We start from the raw sequence: 25,550 nt of genomic DNA on the forward strand, positions 1-25,550 counted from the left end.
AGGTATACAATTTAACACTACTTCCTCTAGATGACCCTTAACTATATCCTATGCACTACTAACATCCTTACCCTGCAGTGTTTATGCCATGGCATAGATTTAAGCTTCTTCTTAAGCTTGTCATAATCATCTCCCTTGTAGTTCTACATATGCCCCTTCTTGACAGAATATTCCTAATGTTGTACAGTCTCCTAAGTCAAGACTGCATGGTCACTTTCACCAACTAGAGGCAATGTTACCTTGGTTATGGACAGCTCTTCTGATCCTATGACAAGGTCCAATACTCTCACACCACTAGTCACCTTCATCACATGCTGCCTCAAGTAATAGGTGTCTAAATTCCATCCCCTTCCTGCCATTTGATTTTTCTTCCTTCCAGTCTGTATCTCCATAGTTGAAGTTCCCTCATAATAATCATTTGACCTGTATTCATTGTACTAATTTGGTGATGCATGTCTTCCAGATCAACTGTGGAACTCCCTAGTTATAGCAACAACCAACTGTATATTTTGTCTTACTAGCTTTAATCTCACAGCAGATTCTTTAAATGAACAGCCACCTTTCCACTGTCTCCTATAATTTTTGGCTGCAATTCATCTGCTATCATCAGCAGTACATCAGCAGTACTCAGCAGTACTACCTAAAAATACTAAGCCCTTCACATTCAATCCCTGTAACTTCATCATCTGCTATAAGCCAAGTCTCACTCACTAATGCCTATAACTTTTGGTGAGGTTACACTAACCAGTGCCAAAATCTCCTCCCTCTTGTTCCTGATACTTCTGGTATTAGTATACAGAAACTACAGTATCCTGTAAGTGCCCCACTCACCTCTATTTTCTGAATTGACTACCCTATGCAATATTTTTGCTTGACTAGATTCCACACCTGGTCATTTTCACACTCACTCACATACATGCCTCATGGGTGCCTTTACACAAATTCACTTGCTTCCACCCTAATTGCTGAAGTTTCCCTGAATTTTCACTTCAGCATGCTCAGTGAGCAAAGTTCTCTCCAGACATCTAACACCAAAACCATTTAGATGCAGTCCATCAGCATTCTACAAATCCTTCTTTCTGTCAAACAGAGACCACAGATCCACAAATTCTATATCATTCCCTTTGCACAATCTACGTACATACTCATTGGTTATCAATGCTCCTCCTCAGTTCACCTCTATCACAGTGTGGTAGGAGACTTACAATCTCATCTTAGGGCTCTTCCATTTTGTCTCTTCTAACAACTTCTTTACATCCTCCCTCAAAGAATACTTCTCACCTCTCAAATCATTTGTACCAACCAAATATTAAATAGATACTTGCCTAGAAATATGCTTAACACTGGAGGAGGAAACATTATCACATTAGTAAAGAAAATCTGTATTAGTCTGGATAACAACTCGATTTCTGAAAATTTGGTCAAGGACTGAATGCTTAGCAGAGTTTATAAGATCAAATATAATCATCGCCCTTGATTAAAAATCTAAGGACATGGATAATTATCACCACTTTCACTCTTAATAATGCAAGCCTAAAAAGCCTTCATAATGCAATACTAAAAAGTTATTAATCAAATATGCTCTCTAAAATTCTATCAATATTAAAACATTTATCTGTGGTTCAGGGTTGCAATAAAAACTTCTAATTAAAATTAACGACATTACCTGAGTGCTAAGGTAGAATGCTATACACAATGTGACTAGTATTAAGATGCATCCTGCAACTATTACAGTAATCAGAATAATCTTTCCAATTTTGACAGGTGTTTTCACTTTGGCAATAAACTTTCTGCTTAACTCTGGAGTTATTTCAGCAGACTGAAAAAAAAAAAAAAAAACTGACTTAAAAATTCATGTATAAGAATAAATTGAGTGAATTTATCCAAATCCACTCTTTATTAAAATGATGCATGCATAAAAAATATTACCATATAAAATACTAACAAAGCATTAAATAGATATAGATGACATAATCTTTTCCTTTCATCTTTTGAAGGTTTGAGTTGGTACCCTAAAAGAACTTATTGCATTTCAAAATATATCAATAGAGTATTGTTCTACTATATATAATATTAGTGGCACACTACTTCTTTTTCTGAGAAATTGGCCAATAAATGATATTTTGTTGTTCTGTCTAATTTGTGGGAACAAGTACTGATTTATTATTATTATTGTTGTTAATATTAGACTTCCATGGAGTCAAAAAACTCATCACAAGAGATCACCAATGTTACATATCAAACTCACTGAGCCATGCTTTAAGCTCATTCACCATTTCAACATTCACTTACAAACCACTTTCAATGCAAAGAACCTGTTTCTTCCTCCCATACTCACACCTTCCTTATTAATATCTAGAGATGGCCTTCTTGTTCTGATTTCTTTTCCTTAACAGTGAATGTACAAACATTTCATTTTCTTCTCGGCATAAATATATACAGTTTATTAACACTTTTTTTCTTTAATTTGCTTCCATTGTCTCACTTACCTCTCATTAAGTTAACTCAATGTATTAATAAAGATGTGAGTTTATTTCCTTAAGTAGATTATTTAAGATTATAACATGAACTTGTGTACCAATTTAGGGTTTATTATTATTATTAAACAAGACCTCATGGAGTCAAAGACTCATCTAGGAGGTAGTTTTATCTCACACACATCTCATCATACCATGTCTTAAACACATTCAAACTCCTTGCAGACACCACACTCTCAGGCAAGGCATTCCAATCACTCACAACTCTGCACAAAAAATCCTGCCTCTCACTCCCCTACTCACACCCTCTTTATACAGTTTCCAGGGATGACCTCTGGTTCTCCCCTGATCTCCCACTATTCTATGTAGAACTTCTTCACCATTGATCCTATAACAACCGCTTACCAACTTGTAGGTATCTATCATATCTCCCCTCTTCCTTCTCTCCACTAGACTCTGCAAATTACATCTTTTCAATCTTTCCTCATACTTGACATTCCAGAGGAATGTCAAGTATGACATGACATTCCAGAGGAAATGTCGAGTATGAGGAAAGATTGAAAGATCCTTTGGACCCTTTCCAACATCTCTTCATCCTTCTGAAAAGCGGTGACCAAATCTGAGCACAATAGTCCATGTGTGGCCTAATCAAAGTCTTATACATCGGAACAAGAATCTCCCTACTTCTACACGTCAGTGTCCTCCGCATCATTCCCAGAAGTCTTTGTGTTGTTTTCACAATTTTGGCGAAGTGTCCCCTAAATTTTAGATCCTTATCCACTATCACCCCAGATCTCTTATTTCCTCTACTTCCAACAATATATTCTCACAAAGCATAAATTCTGCATCCCATCTTTGTTTTCCAAATTTTAAAACCTTACCTTTTGCAACATTGAACTCACATCCCCATTTGCTTGCCCAATCACTGAATTTATTCAAGTCTTCTTGCAAGGCCACAACATCTTCACTACTCTTTATGGTTCGTCCCAACTTTGCATCATCTGCAAACAACTGAATATCTCCATCCAAATCTTCATCAATATCATTAATATACAAGTTAAATATTAATGGCCCTAAAACAGACCCCTGAGGCACTCCACTAGTGACTTTCCTTTTCCTGGATATTGCACCCCCATACACAACTTGTTGATACCTATCAGATAGCCAGTCTCCAATCCAATGCACTAATCTAATATCCAACCCCATTTGCTCTAGTTTGACTGTCAACTTATCATGAGGTACTCTATCAAAAGCTTTTGCGAAGTCTAAGTATATTACTGTAACACATAAATCAGTGCATACAAATTGCCTAAAGTAAAGTTTAGGCAATTTGTGGTAACAGTTTTTCTAGATGGGAATTATATACCAAAAGTGAAAGGGATGTATGAGGTGTGACAATTTAATTTCTGGAATGGCCACATAGTGTCACTTGTGTGGTAAATTGGTTGGAGTCACATGAGTAATCATCTTTGTACATGTTTTAATTAATCCATGAGTAAACCTCAAGCCGATAGAGCAGCCATTTGCTAGTTTGCTATTGCAAAAACAATAGAAATCTGCATGCAAACTTTGACATGAAAATGTGTAATCGATTGGAAAGCATTATCATCAAATTTTGTGTTAAAATCAGCAAAACTGCTACTGAAACGTTGGAGCTGTTGAAAGTGCCATATGGTGGGGATGCTCTGAAAAAGTCAAGTGTCTTTGATTGGCATAAGAGATTCAAAGGTGGGTGAGAAGATGTAAATGACGACCCCAGAAATGGGTAGCCAAAAACAAAAATGATGTATGCAAATGTGAACAGAGTGCAAGGTTTGATATGGTCTGAAAGATGATTAAGTGTTTCTAGTGGGTATGTGAAATGGGTCTTGGCGGATGAACAGAAGCAGCAGTGGCTTCAAGTTGTGACTGATCTTTCTGCAAATAAGCACATGTTTCCAAGAGTAATTATGGGCAATGAAACCTGGTGCTTCCAGTGCGATCCCAAAACGAAATGCCAGAGCATTCAGTGGAACCCCCCCGAGTTTGCCACATCTGAAAAAAGCATACATGTCATGTTCGCAGTCAAGAATGTTGGTGTGATCAAAGAAACACACCAACATGGTGTGTTTATTTGATCACAAGAGGATAGTCCACTATGAATTCATTGAACAGAGACAAATGGTCAACCAACAATGCTATTAAGAGGTGCTGAAAAAGATTACAAGATTCTGCTTGGAGAAAAAAGACCTGAATTGTGGCCTGACAAGTGGATCATCCATTATGACAATGCGCCAAGCCATAGTGCACTCATCGTGAGAGTTTCTAGCCAAAAATTTGATTGCCGAATTAGGTCATCCTGTTTATTCACCCGACTTAGCTGCTTGTGATTTCTAGCTGTTTCCAAAATTAAAGACTGTGCTAAAAGAATGAAGATTTTCTGACATCGCTGATATCCAGCATAATGTGATAAAGAAACTCAAGAGTATTCTGGAAAAAGAGTGCCAGGCCTGTTTCCAAAAATGGGAACACTGTCTAAAATAATGTATAAATGCACAAGAGGACAACTTTGAAGGCGACAGTAGCCACTAATGTATAGTTCCAAATATAGTTTTTTTAAGGTGCATTCTGGGAATTAAATTGTCACACGTTGTATTAAAAAGTACATCACTGATTTAATATTGGAATGTGTCCCTAGAATTTAAAGAATAAACAGGGTGACAATGAAATTAATGTAATCTTATAAGGCAGGAAAAATTCTTAAGAATACATTGATGTGGAATGAATACCATGTACATAAGGATGATGTCAATTATGAAAAATATAAGGCACTGACCAGAAGAATTACAAGTATTGTATGGAAAGAAACTAGTTCTACAAACTAAAGACAACCCAAAAGAATTCTCTCATTATGCTGCAAGCAAAAGAATGAACCTGAATGAAAAACTCCACTGAAGGTAGACAGTATGCAGAAGAAATTGTTCAACCAATGAGTGTTCGTTTTGTTAAGGGTGATTAACATTGTGCATGTGACATGGAGCACAATGCTACCTCTAAACTGAATAAAGAGTGTATGAGAAGAAGGTGTAAAAGTGTTGCATAAACTGAATAAGAATTTGGCAATAGTGGTCAATGGGATGTTAGCAAGGCTGCTAAAAGAACATTCAGCTGAACTGGCTGTGCCACTGAATGGCTGTATAATTAGTCTCAACACAGGGAAGATATTACAGGAATGTAAAGAATATATGATAATCCCATTTCAAAAGGGTGATGCAAAGATTGATCTGTCCAACAACCTAAATCTGGAATGGTGATGAAGACTTTGGAAAAGTTGGTAAGAGTTTGCATACAGAAATGGGTTGACAGAGAATCTATATTTTGCAATGAACAGCATGGGTTTACTAAGAGAAAGTCATGTTTGAGTAACTTGCTTAGATTTTATAATGATGGTTTGATTGAGTTAGACAATGGAATTGATATACCATAATACTTCTGGACTCTGCTAATGCTTTTGACATGATACAGTCATACCTCAGTCTTTACAGCTATTTAATGATGATGCAAAAATAGACAAGATAATCAGAAATGTAACTGATGTGCAGTATTGCAGATTTATTTGAATAGGCTGGAATTGTGGGCATTAACAATTCAAAGTTACTAAATGTAAAGTTATGCACTTTAGTATAATGGGATATCCAACAGTATGTTATACTGAGAGGGGGGGGGGGGATTATGCTAGAAGAAACTGATAAGCCAGAGATCTTGGAGTTTAGTATATAGGAAGTTGAAGTTCAGAGGCCAGAGATAACACAGACTGCAAATACAATTGAGTGAATAATTGCAGTTATTATTATTATTATTACTCAGGTCTCTATGTAGCCAAAAGACTCATCATGGGAGGTCCTTCCTAGGAAACACAAAGTCTATCATACCACTCCTTGAACTCATTGACCGTTCTTGCTCTATAACCACACTATGAGGCAATGCATTCCATGGTTCAACCACCCTCCATGCAAAGAAACCACTCCTCACCCTCTTGCTCACAGCTTCCTTTTGTAGCTTCCAGGGATGGCCCCTTGTCATTGCTCCTTCCCGCTGTTTCAACAAGCAAAAGAACTCCACAGTGTCAACCCTGTAACTACCTCTAAACAGTTTAAAAGTCTCAATCATATCACCTCTCCTTCTTCTATCTACCAAACTCTGCAGTCCACATTCCCTCAGCCTATCCTCATAACTAACATTGTACAGTCCTGAATCAATCTTTATCTGCCTCTGTGCCCTTTCCACAGTTAATTTATCCCCTTCAAATCCTGGGGACCAAATTTGAGAACAATAGTGTGGTCTGATCAGGGTCTTATACAATGGAAAGATAACTCTTTTATCTCTGCAAGTCAGCATCCTTCTCAGTATTGCAGCAATTCTCTGGGTTACCTTCACCACCTTTGCAATATATTCCCTGAATTCCAGGTTTCTATCAATCATCACTCAGAGGTCTCTTGTCTCCCCTACATCCTCCAGTACAGCTCTACCAATAAAGTATGCAGCCTTCCATTAATGTATCCCAAACTTCAAGACTTTACATTTTGCTGCATTAAACTGATATCCTCATTCATTTGCCCATCTGTATAGTTTATTCAAGTCCTCTTGCAAGGCTGCCACATCTGAACTATTACTAATAAGTTTTAACAGCTTCACATCATCTGCAAGCAACTGAATATCTCCCCGCAATCCACTGACAATGTCACTGATATAAAGGTTACACAATACAGGTCAGAGTTGCTTAAGGGTCAAAGCTGTATAACTGAGAGGAGACCTCCACATAGCCTTTAAAAGAATGCGGAGAACCGACCAGGGCTTCTGACCTAATGTTCAGTCCTCACCTTCTCGTGGTGCACCCTGTTGAGTATCTACCTGGATACTGAACGAACGAGAATGGGCTAGCAATTTGGGATTTAGCCCACCAAATTGTATTCTTATTGGTTAAACCAAAATAAAAAATGATGGTACAACATGACAAAATTTCATGCCGGCTGGGGTGTTGCCCAGTTAAACAAGGCCCCCGTTGTTTTCGCCAGGGAACTAGGGCGAACAGCGAAAAGTCAGTTACTGGAACAAATCTGAAAACACACCCCAATTCAACATCGCCAGAGTTAAAGATCAGTACTATCAACATAAGAAGCCTGAATCGCAAAGAAATGGAGCTAGCTGAGGAATTAGATAAATAAGAGATCAACATAAGAGGGGGTGACTGAAACAAAAAAGACAAAAACTGGTGAGATCTTTCTGAGCAATAAATACAAAATGTCCTATTCAGGCAATGACAATCAAGGAAAAGAAGGAGTAGCCATAGTATTCAACACAAAATACGAGGCTAATCTTCTTGAATGGCAGGCAGTCTCAAGTAGAGTGATATGGGTAAATATGAGAATGGGGAACTGGACAATGAAACTTATTTGTGCCTATGGCCCCACAGAAGGTTCTACTAAGGTAGAAGTGGAGGAATTTTTTGATGCTTTAGAAAAAGCAACTGACACAATGAAAAAGGAAAAGTTGGTCCTTGTTGGGGATCTGAATAGCAGAGTAGGAAATGATTGTCAGACATACAAAAATATTTTGGGAAAATTTGGCGAAAAGAGCAAAGCTAATAATAATGGCAAATACCTGTTGGATTTCTGCTCAGGACATGGACTGGTTATTACTAACACCATGTTTCAACATAAAAATGTGCACAAATTCACATAGAGAGAAGAGGCAAAGAATAAGAAAAGTCTCATTGACTATGTTATTGTTGATAGTGATGTTTTCTCCCTGGTGCAGGACACCAGAGGGTACAGAGGATTTGAAATTGGAAGCGATCACTATTTAGTCTTGAGCAGAATAAAATTGAATTCATATTGAAAACAATAACATGTAAGAAAGTTTTAAAGTGAATAAAAGTTGAGCAGCTCTCAGATGTGAACTGTACACTAAAATACACAAACATTATTCAAGAAAAAATGAAAGAGTTTGAGAACAGCAACCACACCTTCGAGATTCAGTGGCAAGCCCTGAAGAAAACGCTGATTGATTCAGCCAGAGAGGCATGTGATCAGGTTGTCTGTAAGGATAGAAAAATCAGAATTCCATGGTGGACACAGGAAGTTAAAGAGGCAGTGAAGGAAAGAAGAAATCAAATCAAAAGTTCCTGGCAAATAAGTCAGCTTTTGTTCTTAGAGAATACAGAGACAAATGTAAGAAGGCAAAACATTGTGTAAAACTAGCTAAACAAAAGTCATGGGAGGACTTTGGCAAGAACATAGAAAATAAATATGAAGAAGGTGGTAAGATATTCTGAAGGTTGTTGAAGAAGCTTAGAAATGGAGGAAAGAGTGCTGTAAAAGGAGTTAGAGATGATAAAAGTGACATGAAAACAAGAGAAAAAGATATCCTTGAAGTATGTAGTAATTACTTCAAAAAATTGCTAAATGAAACAAGCAGTAATAGCACAGTGGTAAAAAATACTCAACAGGCACACTACAGTCAGGAATACATATCCATACTTGAAGTAGAAAAAGCCATCAAAGGCTTGAAATGTGGAAAGGCAGCAGGAGTAGATGATAGATGGTAGACCAGAAATGCTGAAGTATGGTGGTTTAAAAGTCTTAGAGTGGCTGCACTGCATAGTTCAGAAAACCTGGACAGAGGGACGAATTTCTGATGATTGGAGTAGAGCTCTAATAGTGCTCATTTATAAAAAGGGAAATAAAACTGAATGTGAGAAATACAGAGGTATTTTCCTACTGAGTGTTCCTGGCAAGATCTATGCAAGTATACTTGAGAAACGGTTGAGAAGAATTGTGGAAGAAAAGCTTGGTGAAGAACAAGCTGGATTCAGGCCAAATAGAGACTGTCAGGATCAGATCTTCACTTTACGACAAATAGTCTAGAAACACATGGGAATATAAGAAAGATCTGTATTTAAGTTTTTTCAATCTGGAAAAGGCATATGACAATGTGCCAAGAGAGAAGCTATTCAATACGCTACAGTTATATGGTGTCAATGGGACATTATATCAAGCAATACTTAGTCTGTATTTAGTTGTAAGTTGGCAGTTAGAATTGAAGGATGTACAGGAAGATGGTTTAATGTTAAATCTGGTGTGAGACAAGGATGTACATTATCCCCTCTGTTATTCATTATCTATATGGATCACATTATGAAGGAAAGTGGTATTAAACATGATATCAGAATTGGAGATGTTAATGTCAGCTCTTTGCTTTATGCGGACGATGTTATACTTCTGAATAAATCTGTTACAAGTTTGCAAGATTCCCTGACTAAATTGAATAACTGTTGTAATAGATATGGTATGAAGGTCAGCATTAAAAAGACAATGAAAATAGGTAGAATTGTTGAAAATGTCAACTGTGTTGTGAACGGGGAACCTGTGGAAACAAGTAAAACATTTCAGCTACTTAGGCACGATTTTTAGTGAAGATGGTAAATTAAATATGGAAATAGACAACAGAATCAACAAAGCTGATATGGCAGGAAGTCAATTGAATAATTTCATATGGAATAAAAGAGAAATTAATCGGAACACTAAATTAGCTGTATACAAGACCAGTGTTCAAACCAGTTTTAACTTATGGATCTGAGAGCTGGGTCAGAAGTAAAACACTTGACCAAAGACTAGAGACCACACATATGAGAGTCCTGAGAAAGATTAGAGGCATGAACAGATGGCATCGATGGCAATATCATATTAAAAATGAGGATATTAGGAAAGAACTTGACATTGTCGGCATCCAGGAGTGTGTTAGCACAGCTAATCTCAGGTGGTATGGTCACTTAAACAGAATGGGCGAGGAAAGATTAGCAAAACAAGTGTTCTCAGCCAGGTTGGCTGGAAAACGACCCAAAGGAAGAACAAGATATAGGTGGATTGATACGGTACAATCTGCCTTAGATGATAGAAATATAAGATCTGATAATGATGATATTGGAGTCTTGACAAGTAATAGACTGATTTGAGGAAAATTGTAGATAGGAAGTTAGTAATGATGTAAATTTTTCATGTAGTACTAACATATGCTGTAAACCCCTTGAGGGTACATGTCAGGAATTTGATGATAATGATGATGATGATGACAATACAAGTCCCAGTACTGAGTCCTATGGTGCCTCACTTGTAACCTTCTGCCTCCTTAATATTGCCCCATCATACACAACTCTCTGATACCTATCAGACAGCAATCCTGACTCCAGTTGACTAACCCAACATTGACTACCAACCCTAGTTGACTATCCTAATGCTGAAACAAACATTGACATATAAGGATAAGAAAGTCATTTCCTCTTTAAAAGGCTATGCTACAACCTAATCTAGACAAATGTGCATGTATCTGGTCTCCTTTCTGAGATGATGCAGGTATAGTGGAGAGGGTGCAAAGGAGAATGTTAAAGATGATATGGGAACTGTGGAATGTAGATATTAAGGCCAGATATTGAAATATGTGGATTGCACACACTAGCAAACAGGAGAAAGAAGGGTGATATATACACCTACAAACTTCTGAATGGGTCACACAGGATATCAGTAGATGAAATTTTTCATTTCATAAAGAGAGGAAAAGAGGGCATCGATATTAATCAGAGCATTGCCTGACTGGAATGGTTTGTCACTGGAGGTGGTAGTGTAGATAATGTGAAGATATTATTGACAGGAATATATTATTTGAGAGAGAAAGAGACATCAGAGTATACTGGTCTTCTCAAATTTCAAATCATCAGATATCTCATTTCAACAATGTGCATAACTTTACATTTTACTAACATTGACCTCATAGCCATTTTCAAGTGCCCACAATTCCAGCCTATTCAAATCATTCAAAAATTCTTCTTGAATGATAAGAATGCAAACCAGTACATTATCACTGTGAAAGACCAATGCGACTCACAGTGAAAGCATCTCTACTATCCAACTTATAAACTGTGGGTCGGAATTCTACTGTGGCATGATGTTTGTAAATATATTTGGATGGTAAATGATTTTTGTTACTCGGTATAATCACACTGCTTGGTAGATATTTGAAGTTGCTTGAAAATTACCATATTTGGTTTCTAGGGAAGGATTTTCAGATTACCTAAATCTCATACAACATAACTAATGTGCTACAGGCTGTTTATAACCTTTCATTTGGTCAGATCTCGAAATGAGGCTCCATCCAGTTAGACACTTTACAGAATATAAATTTCCATTTCAACTGGATTTAATTTCCTTTCTTATCAAATATATGGTTGCTACTAGATATAATATGATTAATCTCTGACTTAGGTTGATATTAATCAAGTCTAATTTGATCAGGATCATCTGGCTATGTACTTTCAACATTATGATGAAAATACAGAACAGAACAGAAAGATTAATTTAAGGGCTTAAAAGACTTAATGAAAGTAAACAAGTGACCAAACTTATTTTTATTAAAGATAAATCACAATTGTGCTTATTAAATTTAAAAGCATATAAGTTATTAGCATCCGAGCACAGTTAAAAAAAAAAAAAAAAAAAAAAAAATCAGCTAACGCCTTTTTATTCCCGTATATGGGAGTAGGCGAGGCCATTTAGCCCTATCTAACTTTTGGAGACTGAGTGGGCAGTTCAATCTCCACTGGTACCCAATCAGAGACAGATGGCCCAAGGCTATCACTAATTAAGCAGTACGCAGTGAAGAGAGACGGCTCAAATGTGCCGCCATCTCGTGGTCCCTAACCCTAACACAATATATTTAATGTCTGAAATAATGTGGGTTCTACGGTCGATTTTCTTGAGTTCAAAGGATGAAAAACCCGAGTTTCTGGGAGGAAAAACCTGCTTGCCCATGCCAGAGATCGACTAACTCGGGAACCGGTCGAAAAAAGGCTTAGAAAAATTTCCTCTAGTCGCCGACTAGACTCGAAACCAAGTCTTCCTTCGTGCGGCCAAGCGCAGCGGTGTGCAAATGCCACATCCGCTGAGCTACACAGCACAGTTAGAAGAAAAATGTAAATGTACTCTTTGATTAGAAAAGACCTCAGTCCATTTCTTGTGATGAAGATGAGAGCAATCTTTATATGAACTTTTCAATTGGACGTGAGTTAGCTGATCTCATATGGAACTAGCAGGGTTTCTACCCAACAAATAGGAAAACTAATATAACTAATAAAAAATAAGAAAATATACTCAATTAACAGACAAGAATATTATGCAGTGGGCAATAGGAGAAGGTAGATTGTTATATTTATATGGTGATTGCATGATGGTAACAGTGACCGGTATATTGTTGTATTGTGTGGTGTTGAGAAGATACCTTGTTTGAGTCTTTGAATTTCACCAGTGCCATGTATTAAAAATAATATTTATTATTATTATTATTATTATTATTATTATTCCTGACTTCCATGAAGTCATGACTCATTGTGGGAGGTATATCTTATATTATACTGAGTCCTATGGGGCCTCACTTGTAACCTTCTGCCTCCTTAATATTGCCCTTAGATAACACAAAGTATATTATACCATTCCTTAATAAATTCATCTGTCATTTAAACTTTCACTACTCTCTCAGAAGACAGCTTGGAGCTGCAAAATGGAATGAGAAGTTGCGTGGAAAGAAGATCAATGCTGGTTAAGTGATATTCAGGAGCTATCTAGTAGCAGTAATGTCTAAATTTAACAGAAGGTTAAATAATGTGAAATGGATGAATGAAGAGATTAAGCATGCAATACAGAGAAAAAAAGCATCATGGAGGCAACATAAAAGAGTGGTAATAATAAATTCCTTTAGGAATACAAAGAACATGCAAGGAAGAGTGACTTGGTCGGTAAGGGTAACAAAAGTTCAGTATGAGCAGCAGTTAGCTAATGAAGCCAAAAAAAAAAAAAAATACTGAGGAGTTCTTTAGATATGTAGCCAGTAAAAATAAGAATGATTATGGTAGGACAATGATTGGAGAAAATAGTATGACAACTGCTGCAGAGGATATATGAGAAGTTGAGATATTTAATGAGCAGTTATAATGAAGACAAAAAATGTGTTGGAGTAATCACAACAATTTAATAGCAATTAGATATTTAATGAGCAGCATCCTTGTGAAAGTGACATCATAGAAAGTTTGAGAGCAGTGGATGATGAGGATAAGCGACTGACTGTGAATGAGGAATAGGTATATGGGAATTAAGCAAACTTGATATTAATAAGGCTTTGGGACTTGATAATATATCACCACGTATTTTGAAGGAATGTGCCAGGAAGTTGACACCTGCCTTGGCATATTTGTTTAATATGAGTCTTACATTGGGTCAAATTCCAAAGAAGTGGAACGAAGGCAAGACTGTATCACTTCATAAAGGAGGTGACAGAATCCAAGCATAAAATTATAGGCCAATCTGTGTGTCAGGTGTTGTGGTTAAAGTGTTGGAAAGACTGGTGAGAATCAGGATCCAGAATTTGGTTGACAACAATGGTATTAATCTTTGATGGACATGGATTTATTAAAGGAAGATATGTTTTAGTAATCTACTTATTACAATAAGGAGACAGCAGCATGGAAGTGGGAGATGGATACACAGTAGTATACTTAGACTTTGCAGAGGTTTTTGATAGATTACAACATGATAAGTTGATAATCAAACTAGAGGGGATGTGGTTGGATATTGGACTAGGGCATTGGATTACAGATTGGCATGTCTGGCAGATAATCAACAAGTTGTGTATGGGAGAGCAATATTCCAGAAGAGGAAAGTCACTAGTAACCTGCCTCAGGGATTTGTTTTAGGGGTATTGCTGTTTAACTGCATGTTAATGATATTAGGGGAGATTTGAATCAGGATATACAGCTGTCCATATACCCATCTGAGGCCTTACAAGAAGACTTCAATAGATTGAGCAAATGGGCAAGGGAGTGGGAATACCAGTTCAATGTTATTAAGATTATTATTATTATTATTATTATTATTATTATTATTATTATTTTGCGACATCTCCAAAGAGTCCAAAGACTTATTGAGGAAAGGAACCTACTCTACAACTCTCCATGTGTACCACTTAATCCACCAACTACACCGAACCGCCGCTACCATCATCATCATCATGATCTATACCAGGCCTGCACAACTCGATTGTCTTTGAGGGGCAAACCCAACTTGGACCACCTGACCAAGGGCCAGATCTTAGATTTAGACTTTGGACCTAGAATCTTAGACTAGTCCACTGCAGCTAAACTTAAATAAATTTGTTAGTAGGTCTACAGTAAATACTAATTAATATGCATATTTAAATTTTTAGTTACAATTAAAATTATAATCAAAATTATTTACAAACAGATATAGCTGCAAAATTTCTCAATAAAAACCACTTAAATATAAACACAGTTTACTAATAATTTCACTGAGAATATCACACTTATTCTCAGTGAAATATCAGTGACTGAATGTCACAATGTGACACATTGCATTTCTTTGTTGCCACTATTTTATCAAAGTTTGGTGTCATGTTTGAAGTGCCCATTCTTAATATGGCCTCTAAATTGATATCACTTAAAGATGAATGCTGTTTGGTTTTGCTCAAGTTCATGACTGAAAATGTTTGTTCACAAGTATATGTGTTCCCAACAATACAAAATACCTGGTAGGCAGTATCCAACAAACTTTTAAATTTATTCTGATCCAGGATAGAATAAAACTCTTGTAAAGTACTCTCCCTATGCTTGACGCAATAGTTTTCAGAACACTGGAGATCGATAACTTCTATCTGGAGTTTGACAGGTAGATTTCCTGCTTCAACAGAAAATGGATCCTCAATCACTTTTATGTGGACTTCATCTTCATTACTCAATGGCATTCTTTTCTGAAACTCCTCACTTAGAAGTAATATGTGCTTCTTATATTTTCCACACACCATTGAATGATATTCTGATGGAAGATTCTGTCAACAAGTTAAGAAATGTGACACATCTCCCTTAGCAAGTTGATTTTCAAACAAACTTAATTTCATTTTGAATGCCTTTATAAGAAACATTAACTGAAAAACAAACTTATTTTTAACTTGAAGCTGTAAGTTAAAGTCATTCAAGTGACCCAAAATGTTACACAAGAAAAATAAATCTTGATTCCATTCATCATCCATTATTTCTGGGAATTTTTCCATATCTTCTTGAGATTCCAAAAATTCAACTAGTTCATTTTTTAGAGCAACAAAGCATGACAAAACTTTACCACTGCTCAACAAATATACATCAGTGTGGTATGGTAGATCCCTGTACTCAGCATCATTTTCTTCTAGAAACACCTGAAACATTCTGTGTTTCAAACCCCGACCTTGAATATAGTTGACCAGAGCAAATACTACTTTAATCACATGATCAAACTGCAAAACCTTTGAATATAACACCTGCTGATGAATTAGGCAGTGAAATTTTCTCAATGGTTTACCTGCATACTGTTCAATAAATGTTACAGCACCAACATTTTTTCCATGCATAAATGGGGCACCATCAATGCAAACTGCTACTAAATTCTTGAAATTTAAGGATAGTTTTTTGGTTACATGCATCTTTACATTTTCTACGATCTCCTTTCCTGTTGTTCTTCCTTTCATTGAACACAAACCAGCTAGCTCCTCTGTCACCTCAAAATTCTTATTAATGCCTGTTACATATATTAAATATATTAAAAGCTGTGCAGTATCTTTCGCATCAGTACTTTCATCCATAGCAAGCAAATAATAGACAAATTCACTAGCCGATTTTTGCAGGTTATCTTTAAGATCCTCGGCAATATTCGGAAATGGCAATCATCAGACACTTTTTTATCAACTCTCCCTCAGTAAATGATTTGCCAGCACAAACTATTTCTTGTGATATTTTTAAGCTTACCTTTGTGGCAACTTCATTTGTAGATGTCACTTTTTTAAAGGCTTGTTGCTCACTCCTAAGGACTTTCAATAACTTTGCTGCTTTTATTTGCTTTTCACCTGCATCCAACTTGCCAAGGTTAGGATGTTTTGATTCAAAATGACGTCTCAGATTGTACTCTTTCGGCATAGCAATAGATTCCCGCCAAACAATGCACACTATTTTGTCCTTAAACAATGTAAAAAAAATATTTGTTTGTCCACTCAGGGTTAAATGCGTGATGTTCCAAATCTATTTTACGCTTTTTACTTACACTCATTGTGTGTTGAGATTGACAATATTAATTACAAAAAAACTAATGATGAAAAACTCACAATAATGCAGGTTATGATAACAGTTATGTAATGTATTGTTCCAGCTACAACCAACCACTACATTGCCAAAGCCAGTCAAGGAACGGCCAACTTTGTGTAATACGATTCATTCTCGTTCGTAGACATCAAGTCATTATCATGGAGATGTAACTTTGATGTAACTTTGATGTAACCCCACAGCGATACTAGTGTTAACAAAACCTCAAAGCGATTGTAATAATTTGTTATTAAATACAACAGTGGGAATAACTCCAAATGCAATTTATTGTCGAGTTGAAAGAAACATGATTTTGACATTAATCGCCTGAATGTAAACATTCAGAGTTTTAGTAAAAATTTAATTCAATGCTAGGAAAAAATCATCTAATTTCATATTCCCCCATATGATTAAATAATTCAATCAGGCAGACGGGCAAAAATAAATAGCATTGTGGATCGCATGCAGCACGTATGTTGTGCAGGCCTGATCTATACCAACATCATCTACTGCCCACCACCAACACCACCACTAGTATCTTTTGTTTGTAAATTGCGTGTGTTCTGAAGGTCAATATGTCTGTATGTGATGATAAAACCCAAGTTTCTGGGAGAAAAACACTGCTACTTCTGTATGAGATCAGCTAACTCACCTTCAATTGAAAAAAAACCATATTAAGATTTCTCCTGTCATGACGAGAATCAAACTTAGGTTTTTCCAATCGATGGGTGCAATGTACCATTCATTCTCCCAATTGCACTACGGAGGCATGTTACGAAATGTAAGATTTTAAAATTTGGTAAACAAAGATGGGATGTAAAATTTACTTTTGGTGCAGATATATTGTTGGAGGTGGAGGAAATAAGAGGTCCTGGGGTGATGGTAGATAAGAATCTGAAATTTAGAGAACATATTACCGAAACCGCGAGGACAACACGACTTCTGGCAATGATGTGGAGAACACTGACTTGCAGAAGTAAGGAGATTCTGTATAAAGCTCTGATTAGGCCACATATGGACTATTGTGCACAGATTTGATCATCTGGTTTTCAAAAGGATGAGGAGATGTTGGAGAGAGAGAGTCTAGAGGCAATTAACCAAAATAGTTTCTGATCTCTGGAATGTTGAATATGAAGAAAGGTTAAGACAATGCAATTTACAGAGTCTAGTGGATAGGAGGAAGAGGAGCGATATGAGAGAGATGTACCAGTTAGTAAGGTGTTGTTATAGGATTAATGTTTAAGAGGTTTTTCATAAAATGGTAGAAGACTATGGGAAAACAAGTGGTCATCCCTGGAAGCTGTATAAGGAAGGTATCAGCAAGGAAGTGAGAAGCAGAGTTTTTTTTGCATGGAGAGTTATGAATGATTGGAATCCATTGCCTGAGAGTATGGTGTCTGTAGAGAATTTGAATGTGTTTAAGGCATGGTATGATGAGATGTGTACATGACAAAAGGGACCTACTAGATGACTCCATGGGGTCTTAGGATAATAATAATAATAATAAAAGCATGCCCTGCTCCTACCAATATACACGCAAAAAACTTACTTCTCATCCTTTTACTTAGTACTTCCTTTTGCAAACAAAGAATGCCCTATTATCCTTGTTGCTTCCCTTTTTTCTACCATATGAAATAATAATAATAACAAACAATAAATTCTAACGATAATTTTTCTCTCTGGCATTTAATAAGCATAATTGTATACAATTTTTATTTCTGTGCATTCAATCCCTTCATTTGGATGAAGGGATAAATCAATCTTTAAGGAATAAATCCTGGGATCATCATGTATTTCATTATTATTATTATTATTGAAATATCCCCATGAACTCACAAGACTCATTGCAGGAGGTCAATGCTAGACAGCACAAAGTCCATTGTACTACTACTTAAACTAATTCACTATTTGCACTTCCACAACTCTCTCAGGTAATGCATTCTATGCTCAGGTAATACATTCCATACCACTCTCCATACAATAAACCTACTTCTCACCCAATTATCCAATACTTCCTTTTGTAACTTCCAGTGATGCCCCCCTTGTCCTTGTTCCTTCCTCTCATGCTATCATAAGAAAAATCTCCCCAGTGTCAATCTGATAACGTTTCAGCAGCTTAAATGTTTCAATCATATCCCCTTCCCCTATCATTTTCTCTCCACCAAAGCATGGAACTTGCATGCCTTCAGTCTATCCTGAAAACAAACACTGTACAGTCCTGATATCATTTTTATTCTTTGTCTCTGCACCCTCTATTTACAATATGAAAAATCTCTGCAGTGTTAATATGGTAATCACTCTTGCATCTTTTGTTGTCCATGTTAACAGTGTAATTGTTTCAATGATATCACCTATTTGCATTCTATTCATTTTGCATTCATTCTTCATGCCACAACTCTATCCTCAAAATCAACATTGTATAGTGCTGACATCTTGTTTGTTATCCATCTCTGAACACTTTCCAAGGCTACTTCATCCCCCCCTTCCTTCAGATCTTTGTGAGCAGATCTGAGCACAGAAATTCAGATGCTCATATGTGGTCTAATCAAAGTTTAAAACAATGGGGCCACCAGATGTTTATTTCTTGTAGCTAATGTCCTTCTCAATATTGCAGCAATTCTGTGAGATGTTTTCAAAATCTTTGCAATATGTCCTCTGAACTTCAAATATCTATTTAAAATTACCCCAAGATCCCTTGATTCCCTTCCAGTATAACACCACCAAGTGAGTATGAAGCATCTCATCTGTGGATCCCAAATTTTAAAACCTTATATTTAGTTGCATTATACTGTTATCCCCCATTCATGTGCCTACCCTACCTATCCAGATTTTTTCAAATCCTCTTTAAGAGCCAAAACATCAGTACTATCAGTAATGTTTATCACTCCCAGTCAAGGACAGCTCCCTTGACCTGGCTTTTCAATGAAAGTCTGGCCAAGGAGTGGGAGGAGGGCAAGATAATGCCATTACATAATGGTGGTAGCAGACTGGAAGTGTCAAACTATAGACCAGTTTGTGTTTCATCAGTAGTTGTTAAGATCTTGGGAGAAATTAGTGAGGGACCATACACAGCATTGAGCAGATGGGAGTAATGTTATCTATGAGAGTCAGAATGAATTTGTTAAGGGGTGCTCTTGCTTTAGTAATATGATTGCCTTTTATAATAAAGTGACAAGAGCGGCTAATGACGGAAAGGAATATTTTGCCTTTTTTTTTTTTTTATTTATTTTACAAAGGGCATTTGACAGGATACCACATGATAAGCTGATATTTAAGTTGCAGCACATGGGTTTAGATGTTAGGTTAGTGAACTAGATTCAGGATTGGCTATCTAATAAGTATCAGAGAGAGCTGTGTATGGGGGACCATTATGAAGGAGGCAGAAGGTTACAAGTGGGATCCCACAGGACTTGGTACTGGGACCTGTATTGTTTTACCTTTATATCAATGATATTGTAAATGGATTGCAGGGGTTATTCAGTTGTTCAGATGATGTGAAGCTGGGAGGGGTTATTAGTAATAGTGCAGATGTGGTAGCCCTGCAAGAGGATTTGAATAAACTAGACAGATGGGCAAATGAATGGGAGTTTCAGTTTAATGCAGCAAAATATAAAATCTGGGATACATCGATGGGAGGCTTCATACTCTGTTGGAGGAACTGTAATAGAGGAAGTAGAGGGTGGTGACAAGGGATCTGGAGGTGATAACTGATAGAAACCTGAAATATTCAGGGAACATAACCCAGAGAATTGCTGCAATACTGAGAAGGACACTGACCTGCAGAGATAAAGGAGTTGTCATTCCATTGTATGAAGCCTGATCAGACCACATTTGAACTATTGTTCTGAAATTTTGTCCCCAGGATTTGAAGGAGATATATTAACTGTGGAAAGGGTGCAGAGGTGGATAACAAAGATGGTATCAGGACTGTACAAAGTTACTTATGAAGACAGGCTGAGGGAATGTGGACTGCAGAGTGTGGATAGAAGAAGGAGAGGTGATATCATTGAGACTGTAAGACTTTAAAACTGTTGAGAGGTATTTACAGGGTTGACACTGGGGAGTTCTTCTGCTTGGTGGAATGGGGGAAGGAGCGAGGACAAGGGAGCCATCCCTGGAAGTTATGAAAGGAAACTGTGAGCAAGAGGGTGAGGTGTAGTTGAACCGTTAAGGTGTAGCTGTTCACCTCATTCATTAATGACATTATATATGCTGAAGAAGGATAATCAGTTGTTTGCAGATGGTGTAAAATTGGGGAGAATTAAGTAATGTTGCTGTCACGTCCCTGCTGGATTATTCAAATAATTTGGTAGCATGGACAGGTGAGTGAGTGTAATGTTTTAATGTCTGTAAGCATGAGGTTTTTCACTTGAATTGTATTGGTAGAACTCTGCACCAGCATTCTCACTCTCATCAGTACTGTAGCATTTTGATGAGAATTAGGTGATGGGGATGGTAGTCAACAAGAACTTTTAAGTTAGGAAAACATATTGTAAGAAAAGTACTGAAAGATATATACACTGGTTTCCATAAATTAAGGAACAAAGAGAAAAATTGCTATAACTCAGGGAGAGGGGGGAAGGAAAAAAACATGAGAGTCAAGTACATTATGGACATTTTGAAGCAGTTTTTCATTTCATGTTTGGAGTAAGAACAAGACATTTCATGATAGCAAAATTCTTGGATATAGCTGCAAGACATCATTCAGTGGCAAGCTATTATAAGACTACAGGTTGGCCAAAGATGGGCAGAGGTTACCAGATGGTAGCATACGAGTTATTCTGTCGTTCACAGACTGTGGAACCAATTCCAACAATTACACACCACATTCTAGAGATACAGTATAGAAAGACCACATGCTGCAACTGCAGTGGGTCACCAATATCTCCAGTCAAACTGGTTGCTTAAACAGTAGTGCTAACCCAAATCAGCTATGATCTGACCTCACTGGCCAGAGAACATTGGTATCTGCTTCCATTGTGCATAAAAGTCTTCAATAAAGGTGGTCTGTATGCTAAGCAACTAGTAGTCTGTGTGCCCCATCCCCATGCTACAGGAAAGAGCATTGGAAATGGGCCAGGCTCCACATCAATTGGACCCAAGACCAATGGGGGGGGTCATACTGTTTACAGATGAGTCCTGATTTGCTCTGCTAAGCGATACCATGCATGCTGTGATCTGGAGAGAACCAGGGACATGTTATCATTCCTCTAATATCTGCAAAAGAGACATTTATGGTGAAGTTAGTGTGGTAGTTTGGGGAGGCATCTTGTTGGGTAAATCACTGATCTGTATTTGCTTCCTATGGGAAACTATGAATGCTGAAACTTATAGCAATGATGTCCTGTATCCCATGTTCATCCATATGCGGATGTGATGGGGAGACATTTATCATACAAGATGATAAAGCTTATCCTCATCAAGCAAAGCTTGTGAACCAATATCTTAAAGAAGAGACTATCATACATATGGACTGGTCAGCCAGGTCAACCTTAATCCTATTGAGCATGTCTGGGATGCTCTAGGTAGACATATTGCTGCTCTCAATCCCTCCCTTCCCAAAACCTTGAGAGATTTAGGAGAGCTTTACAGGAACAATTGTTGTTATTACCAAATAAGCTGATGAACACAATTATAAAAGTGTGATGCATTGTTGTGAGCACTGTATTTCTGTGAGAGGTGACCACATTCCTTATTGAGCCAATTTGACAATGTCATTTTGACATCATGTTTTTGACCATTGTCTTCATGTATCCATTTGTTTCTGAATTAAACTATTTATTTACAATTTTTGTGGGTATTTCACATCTCATGTCATATTTCTTTTTGCCGAATTGCATATTCATCATACAATTTTTGAGTTATTGTGATTTTTTTTAAAATTTGTTCCTTAATTTGTGGAAGCTTATGTATAATGTATATATACTATATTGGGAACAGTGTGCTTAAATGAGATTTGGGATATGAGTTGTCAGGGATTTGAATTTCAAGAGATGCCAAGACCACACAGTATTATTGATATGATAAGGCGGTGGTTTCACCACATAGAGGCTTTTGTTCAGACCAGTTTAGGGAATTACTAATCTCTGTACTGTCTAGTCCAGAATTGTGTAAGGATGCCAGAAACATTATAACATCAGTTTTAATAGCATATATTTCTTACATGAATACATTCTTACCTCTTGAAACCAAATGATGGGTAAGATTCTATCTCCAGCATTCTCCAGTTGCCTGAAATGGAATAATTGATTTAGAATGCATATTATTTATCTGAATAGAAATTAGCACATTTTATGGTATAATAGCGGTTTGTCACCTGAAAATGAAATTTTTGAAAAGCATAGTTTACTAAGTGGTATCATACTATTTGCAGTCAACATAAATTTACATCTTCTTCCTATATAAACAATGTACAAGTCTTTGCAGCCAGTTATTAGTATTATTTTATTTTATATATTTTTTTTTTTCATCGATCCGGCCTATGAAAAATTGAAGATCTATAGTACTGTACCATGGGTGGGGTTTGGTCAAGTTAGGTCCAGTATGGGTTAAGTTATGCTTACTGTTCTCCTTTAGAAATCATGACACTGAGTACAGGTATTCTGAAGAGCACTGAAAGAACGATTTTTTTTAATGTGAATCTCACTTACAAAAATATTACAAACTTAACCTATTGTACACATGCCAGCCACTGAATTAAGAAACCTTTATGCAGATATACATAAACATAACTCATGCAGTGTGTGTGTGTAAAATACTCAGTCATGGGCATCACCACATGTTCTAGGCAACTATTTAAGAATGCTGTTGATCAGTAATTGTCACAACATGAAAAACAAAGGATCTTTCTGAGTTCAATAAATGGTTTATTGTGGATCCCCATCTGGCTGGAACCATGATTTTGGAAACAGTAGAGCTGACTGGTTTCACAAGAAATGAGATATCCTGAGTGTTTAATTAGAGGAGAAATAACTGATATTGCTTGTCTAACAGGTGTAACTGTAGTCCTAAGATAGTCTGTCAGGAACAAGATTGCTGTTGTCTGAGAAGGCTTATATGGATAAACAAAACTTTAACGAAGGCTGTTCCCAACCCATATCTTACTGAACTATGTGTTCAGTAAGATATGGGTTGGCAACCATAAGGACCATTCCATATACCTCCAACCATCTTGATCACTCACCTCTGGATCCTCTTCACCTTTTCTTCATTCCCAAAAATCCAGGTCACTAGATCTGTACAGATGTCTAGATGTTGCCTTTTATTATTATTATTATACAGGTATCTACTTGGAGTCAGAAGACTCATTGCAGGAGATCCATTATTCATATAATCAAGTCTATCAAACCTTTCCTTAATTCACTAATGTAGAACTCACAACCACCTATGGCAACCCATTCTACCCATTCACTACCCTCCAAGCTAAACATCTACTCCTACCATCCTTGCTAACCATACTTTTAGACAACTTCCACTGGTGATCCCTTGTTCTCCTCCCTTCTTGTCATGTACTGAAAAATGTCTTTGGTGTCAATCCTATAAAGCCCCTTTAATAACTTAAATTCTTGTATCGTGTCTATTTTTTTTTTTTTTTGCCTATCAGATAGTTTTTGAGCAATCACAGATCTGGGAATCCAGATCTGTGCACAGTAGTCCAGATATGGCCTTATTAAAGCCTTATATAGAAGAACAATAACCTCTGTATCCCTGCTTGTTGATGTGTTCTTCAATAACCATGCAATCTGATGTGCTGTTTTGGTTACCTTCACAATGTGCCCTCTAAACTTCAACTCCCTGTTCCACAATCACAATAAAGTCCATGGCTTTATCAGTTTCCTGGAGTTCAGTTCCATCAATACAGTACACAGTTTGTGACCACTTCTTTCCAAATTGCATCACATTACATTTGGCACACTATGCTGGCAGTCAATTACCTATGCCAATAATGTTAGTCTATTAGTCTTCCTGCAGGATCTCTACATCACATTCATTTACCATCAGTCTTCTCTGTTTAGCGTCCACAGGACACAACTGAACACTTTCTATCAAATCATTTACTGTATCATTGATGTACAAATTAAACAACAGAGGACCAGTACTGAGCCTTGTGGTGCAGCTGAGTCCTTCTCCTGACCCAACTCCTCCAACAGCTACCCTCCAATCCAAATCACCATTATTCATATTCAACTCCATTTGCACATGTCACATCAGTGGTGGCAATAATGCAAAGGGCCCTTGACATGCAGAAATAAAGAAGTTATGATGATAACTTCTTTATTTCTGTATAAGGCCTTGATCAGGCCTCACATGGATTATTGTGCAGAGATTTGGTTGCCAGGTTTTCATGGTGACAGGGATATGTTAGAAAGGATCCAGAGGTGATTCACAATGGTGGACAGTGGTCTTTGGAATGTGGAGTATGAGAACAGACTGAGAGAATATAAACTGCAATGCCTTGTGAGGAGGAGGAGGAGGAGGAGGAAGGGGGATATGATCAAGACATATAAGCTAGTCAGGAGTTGTTATCAGATTGACATGGAAGAGATGTTTCATAGAATGGGAGAGGGGATATAACAAGAGGCAATCACTGGAAACTGCATAAGTAGGGTGTGAGCTGAGGAGTGAGTAGCAGGTTCTTTACATGGAGAGTGGTTGGTGATTGGAATGCATTGTCTCAGTGTGTTATGAATGTAGACCCATTGAATCAGTTTAAGGCATGGTTGGAGAAGCATTGTATGCAATAGTGTGTACCTCCCATGATGAGTCTCTGACTCCATGGAGGTTGGATGTTAATAATAATAATGATAATAATAGTATTCAGTGTACCTGTAAGCTGCCTTATGTAGCAAAACTGGATGTATCTGGAAAAA

General features: G+C 37.0%; 1 protein-coding gene across 1 annotated transcript in view; it reads right to left on the reverse strand.

The window, feature by feature from the left end:
- The window catches only part of LOC150104729 (lysosome membrane protein 2-like), a 431,261-nt gene that overhangs the window by 42,721 nt on the left and 362,990 nt on the right, over window positions 1–25,550 (reverse strand). Inside the window, exons 11-12 of the mRNA XM_090395911.1 lie at window positions 22,860–22,911; window positions 1,667–1,819 (exon numbers count right to left, since the gene is read on the reverse strand). Coding sequence (XP_090252037.1) covers window positions 1,667–1,819; window positions 22,860–22,911 — 205 coding nt within the window. The remainder of the gene's footprint in view (window positions 1–1,666; window positions 1,820–22,859; window positions 22,912–25,550) is intronic.

Source organism: Typopeltis vanoorti, chromosome 7 (genome assembly GCF_054136105.1).
Source record: "Typopeltis vanoorti isolate ZY-2024b chromosome 7, IOZ_Tvanoo_1.0, whole genome shotgun sequence".
Taxonomy (NCBI): Eukaryota; Metazoa; Arthropoda; class Arachnida; order Uropygi; family Thelyphonidae; genus Typopeltis; species Typopeltis vanoorti.